The 6,940-nt window shown below is 36.1% G+C and overlaps 1 protein-coding gene across 1 annotated transcript; it reads right to left on the bottom strand.

Annotated features, from left to right (window-relative positions):
- Positions 1-247: 247 nt before the first annotated feature.
- On the bottom strand, positions 248-1,186 carry LOC124233630 (olfactory receptor 5D18-like). Its single transcript, XM_046650771.1, has one exon. The coding sequence runs from the start codon at positions 1,184-1,186 to the stop codon at positions 248-250; it is 939 nt and encodes a 312-aa protein (XP_046506727.1).
- Positions 1,187-6,940: the final 5,754 nt, after the last annotated feature.

Here is a 6,940-nt window from a genome sequence, read left to right as displayed (position 1 = left end):
CAATTTTATAGATTAAAAATTAAAGATGAGAGAGATGGCTATTTTATTTTCCAGTAAGAGATAGAGCCAAGTTTAGTCTCTTTGAACTAAAATCCATGACTTTTCTATTGTACAACATTAACTCTTCATAATTTTAAATTAATTAATTTAAAATCAACATTTATGGACACACTTTATTTACATATCAGGGACAAACTCTGTTAAAATAATATGCTTAATAAGAATATGCTTAATAATAATAATATGGTTAATAAGAATGCTTAAGAAGAATTATTTTGCTGACAATATCCTTGACATCCTTATTTCTCAAACTGTAGATCAGAGGATTCAACATGGGGATCACCACTGTGTAAAACACAGAGGCCACTTTGACTGTGTGCCTGGAGTTTTTGGAGTTGGGCACACAGTAGAGGAAGAGGATGGTGCCATAGAAGATAGTAATGGTGGTCAGGTGTGAGGCACAGGTGGAGAAGGCTTTGCAGCGCCCACTGGCTGAATGCATCTTGAGGATAGCGACAATGATAAATCCATAAGACATGAGAATGATGAGTAGTGTGCTAACCGCATTAAAGGTGGCAAAAATGAAAAGCAGCAACTGGTTGACATAAGTATCAGAGCAAGAGAGGGACAGCAACGAGGAGAATTCACAGAAGAAATGATTAATTGTGTTGAAACCTCGAAATGATAATTTGATAACAGAACATGTGAATATCAAGGAACAAGCTACTCCCCATGCATATGATCCAACCACTAGCACAGCACAGAGTTTCTGGGACATGGCAAATGTGTAGAGCAGAGGGTTACAAATGGTCACAAAGCGGTCATAGGCCATCACAGCTAATAAAAAGAATTCAGTTACCACAAAGGTACAAGAGAAAAAGAATTGTACTACACATCCTATAAATGAAATGGTTCTGTCTTCCACAACTAGGTTCACCAGGGTCTTGGGAGTAATGACGGAGGAATAGCAGAAATCCACAAATGAGAGGTGGCTGAGGAAAAAGTACATAGGGGTGTGTAGCTTGGGGTTAATTTTGATTATTACAATCATCCCAATATTCCCTACAACAGTGACAGTGTAGATAGCCAGAAAAATCAAGAAGAGAGGGATTTGCAGTTCTGGGAAATCTGAGAAGCCCAAGAGAGTGAACGTGGCCCCAGTTTTATTTCTCTCTGATAGTAACATGGTTTCTGTTTGTTAGAATCTGAATCAGTCCTGAAAATAAAAATATTAAGGAGAGTGAGGATATAAGAAGCTTGGTTAACTGCCCTTCCCAAGACTGCAAAATGAAGCAAAATATGCCTTTCAGGATTTCTTTTTGTATTTTCTATGCAAGATACACTAAATGTCTAAAATTGTAAAACATAACGACCATTTAAAATGTTTCCTTATGTAAAAACAATACAGTTATTGCATTATGTTTGTACTCAATTATGATTTTTAATATTTACAAAAAAGTATGAAATCAAGAGATTTATGGTTATTTTAAAGCAAATCCTCCCATAACACTTTCAGCTCTCCTTGAAAATTATAAGTTCATAAAAGATAAGCCTAGCATACTGCAATGACTGATTATGTCAGTACTATAATCAGTAACAAAAATGAGAAATTTCTAAACAAATTAATTTTTGCATCATATAGTCATACTTTGACATTAAGAATGAAAACCTCTAATACTTTACATTTGTGCCTTTATTGTTAATTCCTTATAGCACTGTAATCTTTGCTTTTCACTCTGACTCAGTAAATCTGTTATCAAAGTTAAGCTTAATTGATTTTTCTCAAAGAGTATGCTCCTCAGCTCGGGGAATCCCAAATGTCAATCCTTCCTCATTGCTTGAGGAATAATAGAATTGGAACAGATGATAAAGGTAATCTAGTCTACCTCCTTGTTCTGGAGGTGACATAAGGGAAACTGGAGAATCTTGGCTTTCCCAACGAAATGCAAGTAAGTACCAATCTACATGTCTGTGACCAGATCCTACATCTCCAGACTCCCAGCCCCAGATCCATTTTATTACACCAGACCCTGATCCGTATTCTTGTCTAGCTACTAACATATTTCCTTTATGAATTATCATACCTTTTCTGTGTATGTGAGGAAGATTGGCTCTGGGCTAAGATCTGTTGCCAATCTTCCTCTTTTTGCTTGAGGAAGACTATCACTGAGCTAATGTCTGTGCCGGTCTTCCTCTATTTTTATGTGGGATGTTACCAAAGCATAGCTTGATGAGCTGTGCTGGGTTTTCTCTGGGGATCCGAACCTGTGAACCCCGGGCTGCCGAAGTGGAGTGCATGAACTTAACCACTATGCAACCAGGCTGACCCCTAATCATCATACTTTTAATTGACAAACTAGAGACTCTAAACCTATGAGAAATAGCCCAATGACAGCATACATGCCACAGAGTTATACTAGAAAGGAACATCGAGATGAAATGAGAAGGGGATTTAGGGACATTTTCTCTCCCAGGAATAATTAAGTATAGTAAAGACTCTGACTTAGAAACTTCTCTTTCAAAGGTCTCTCTCTCTCTCTCTTTCTCTCTTTCTACTCTCCCTTCAAGACATATAGTATATTCCTTCTGTCCTATATTACCTGTGAGGGAGAGAGATTCTAAATTGGAGGTAGTACTGCATTATAAAAACTTTTCATGAGAAAATAGTAATACAAAAGAATTATATCTCTGTAAATGGTTGCCAACACTTTGAAGATCTTACCATTCTGGAAAACTCTTTCTCTATCATTTCTGGTAAGATTACCTCTGGTCCCACAACCCAAGAAATGGATTTCAGATGGCTCATCAATAAAAATGTCAGATCATATGCAAAACTGAGACACTCAAGAGCCCTCTGTCCCTATATTCATAAATTTGAGTATTAACGACAACCTCAAAAGATAATCCATCACAAAGTCAGATGTTCTAATTATCAAACTTTTTTCATAATACAATATTTAATTTAGCTAAAGCATTTAAAAATTCATTTTAAACTAATATTATATTTAATATAATGGCTCCTGTGTCCTGAAAACTATATAGGAAATATAACAGCTGAAATCTTCTTCCGTGTAATTCTTTTCCCAATTTTTTTTTTTTTAAGATTTTATTTTTCTCCTTTTTCTCCCCAAAGCCCCCCGGTACATAGTTGGATATTTCGTTGTGGGTCCTTCTAGTTGTGGCATGTGGGACGCTGCCTCAGCGTGGTCTGATGAGCAGTGCCATGTCCGCGCCCAGGATTCAAACCAACAAAACACTGGGCCACCTGCAGCGGAGCGCACGAACTTAACCACTCGGCCACGGGGCCAGCCCCTCTTTTGCCAATTTTTTTGTAACTTTTTGCCCACAAGGGACATGTGTATCCTGCTTTATAATCTTAATTAAAGCTGATCACTTTTAATTGTTTTTCAATAGAGGGTCTATTCAATCTCTGCTTGTTTCAATTTATTTAAATATTTGTCTGTTCTACCTGGATCCCTTTCCAAAAATTTGTAGAATCAAGATAATGCACATTCCCTCAAATTCTCAGAGTTCTTCTCTCCCCACAACTCCTGTACCTCGGCTCCTCCCAGCCCCAGTACCAGTTCTTCATGGGCTGTTAGCGAGGAGTTCAGCCAAGCCAGGCCCTCTGACACAAAGCTCTTGAGAATAAATAAATAAATGTATCCTCTTCTTTGCATGTTCATATGTGTAACTTTTGCAGGGGCTAAATATTTTTCAAGAGCTGTCTAGATCTAAAGGATAAGTTCCCCCATCATGTTGTTTTCTACATACCCTACATTGAAATTAGCATCAATCTGTCTCTAGAATCTTAAAACAAACCTGCTGGAGGCAAAGGGAGGACCTCTGCAGATTGGGAGTGATGCATGTGTTCTTATAGCTACAGTCACTACCTTTGGGACATGAACCCTAGAGACCACCCATTGCCCCATTCTCTTGAGGTCATTAAATAAACAATTAAAATTAATCACCTTTCTCTAACATAATTCTTGTATGCTAGAAAACCTGGAGCAGCATAAGGGGTATTTCACATGAAAATTTATAAGGTCACTTCCCCCAGGCCCCTAATTAGTCCCATACCTCATACAACTACCAAAATTATGTAATTATAAAAGTCCTCATTATCAAGTATTAACTGAGTGACTACTATATGGCAAGCATAACTGTCTGCCTCCATATCATCCACTCTCACCATATTGGAGATCTTCTAGGTCATCTTGATGCCTTCAGAGTTAAAACAGAAATATTTATAAATTTAATATTAAGTTGGGAAAATTATCCAGTCCCTTTTAAATCTTTGTTCTGTTCTATTACCCTTGCCCCAGCTAGTCTGACCTCTTTCCTTCTGTTCCTTGCCTTCTGTTTGTAGCAAATATTGTACATTCCTTACTTATGGTCTTTTCTGCCAGTTTTTTTCCCCCTACCTTGGAGTGCTTTCCCTTAAGTTTTTGTTCAAATGGACCTTTCAGTGGAAACTTCCGTGAACATACTATTATACTGCGGGGGCTACTCCACTATCCAATTTAATATTTAAAGTACTTAACAAGCTTCAAATATATTTTTAATCTTTATTTATTGCAGTTATTATATATTGTTTGTTTCTCCCTGCTAGAATAAAAGTTCCAGAGAAAAAGAAAAGCAGAGAATGTGTTCACTTATATATTCTAAACTCCTACATCAGTTGATTAACATAAAGTAAGTGTACCAAGAATCTTACTGAATAATAAACATGACCTTCCAAGGAACTTGGAATAGAGCCAAACTTTCCAGAACTATGAGGAATTTAAGATCAGACAGGAGATAGTTCACAAAGAACAATAAGGATGTTTTAGAAGTGATTATTGAAACTTGGCGGTCAAAATAAAAATAAGACAAACCAAAACAAGTGTCCACTCTGCTGAATTTTCTATCTCTAGTCAGAAACCAGGGAAATAAGGTTGAGTACATAATGAGGATATGTAATTACTCATTCATTCATTCTTTCAATAAATATTTATTAGAGGGTTACCCTAAGCTAGGTGCTATCTTAGGTATTGGAGAAAAAGAGCAAGAATGTCCATTTTTCAACAAATTTAATTTAATGGGGAATAAAAAATAAATATGCAATGATTTTCCAGTAACTATAAATGCAAAAAAATATATAATTGAAGGTTTCATTTTAAATAGGGAGGTCAGACAAGACTATAGTGAGGTGGTATTTGAGTGTGGACCATTTCCAAGTGAGAAAGCAAATTATGCAAATAACTGAGGGAAGAGCGTTGAATTTGAGACAAAGGGAATAGCAAATACAATTGATTTTCAAATCGACAGTCAGCTTTTTTCATGCATCTCAATAATTCTGCAGTTTGCAGTAGTGTCCTATGTTTTCTAAACCCCTTTTGCAACAAATGTAACTTGGATATTTCAGCATGATATTATTTATGGCAGAAAGAAAAAAGGAAGCTTATCTGGGTATATCAATTGGTGGTCCTTTAAAGCTGTATTTGTGCCACTGTGTTGGTACTTTTTAGAACAACAACAAAATATGAGATGGCACTAGTTGAGTACTTTTGTGGAACGTTTTCTTTAAGAAATTGTCCTTAAATAATTTCAGCTCTGCTGAAATAATCTGGGATGATAAAACCAAAAGAGGTTTATCAATGTAGTTTTAAAACTGTAAGTCTTTTAAAGACATTCAAGGAAATAAAAAGTACTTCCACCAATGTTACAAGCGTCAAAACAATCAACTATAAGAACTACATTGCTACACTGCTTCTCTTTCCTGTCCCAAATGCATTTTTGGCCAAAAGTCCTGTGTGCAGCCTGGAAAGCAAGACTATGTGTAGTGTTCTTTGTCCTGAAAAGTCAAGACATTTTAGGGACAGTGAGTCCCTGACTTCCCATCCACTTGCTAACAGTACTAAGTCATTAACAGGAGTTTATAAAAAATGTAACCATTGATAAAATAAGCATTAGAATAAACATTCATGCCAAAATTGCATCTAAGAAAATAACATATTGTTATATAATTTAATACCAAACTCACTTTAAATTTCCCCAGTTGTCTCAAAGATATATTTGTACAGTTAGTTTGAATCAAGAATCAAACAAATTTGGTTGTTATAACTAAAATTTTTTTATTATGTAACAGTTCCATGTATTCTGTAGCATTATGTTTTGTGTAGTGTGTAACAGCTTTGAGGGTGTGTTCATGTACATGTATGTGCGTTCAGGTAATTTTTTGGAAGAATTGGACCATCTGTATTTTTCTTATTGCTTTATTTGTCATCATTTGACTTGTTCCTGCACCAATTCCTTTAAACTGGTACATCAAGAAGCTTTATTAGTTTAGATTCACTCTTTTAGTTTCCTTTAGGCAAGAATTCTTCATAGGTGGTTGTGACTATTGCCACTTGCATCAAATTGTGACATACGTGTTAACTAGTTGTCCACTTTTAGTGCTGCTAAGTCTGATCTGTGGATTCAGGCAGTGTCAGATTGATTACTTCCTTTAAACATTTCCCACCAACTTTTCACTTAATGACTTTAATAGTCTCCAAGGTACTAGAGTGAAAGGACACTAGATTTAGAGTTAACAGAGTTGAGTTCCTGTCTTAAATTAATCATTTCAGTCAATTCTAGGCTAGTTTCTTGAATCTCTGTGTCATCATCTACACAATAGATGTAACTGTCCTTGCCCAATCTACTTCTCAGCATAAGCTGATTGTTAGAAAGCCCAGGATTGTGGATTCATAGAATTTGCAGAACCCAAGGAATGAAAGTATCAGAAGAGTATCATACCCCCTTTTATCACATAGCGTATCCATCTGTATCTCCCAAAAAATACACAATGCTTCAGTGACATACAACACAAATAACTTCAAGGGAATTCAGTTTACCGATTCAAAATATGGTGACATCAGTCACCAAAAAAACCTCATGCGAATATGTGCTGTAGGTT

This window comes from Equus quagga, unplaced genomic scaffold (genome assembly GCF_021613505.1).
Source record: "Equus quagga isolate Etosha38 unplaced genomic scaffold, UCLA_HA_Equagga_1.0 207783_RagTag, whole genome shotgun sequence".
Lineage (NCBI taxonomy): Eukaryota > Metazoa > Chordata > Mammalia > Perissodactyla > Equidae > Equus > Equus quagga.
The sequence above is the reverse complement of the archived record's forward strand: the minus strand, read 5'-3'. Positions and strand labels throughout refer to the sequence as shown.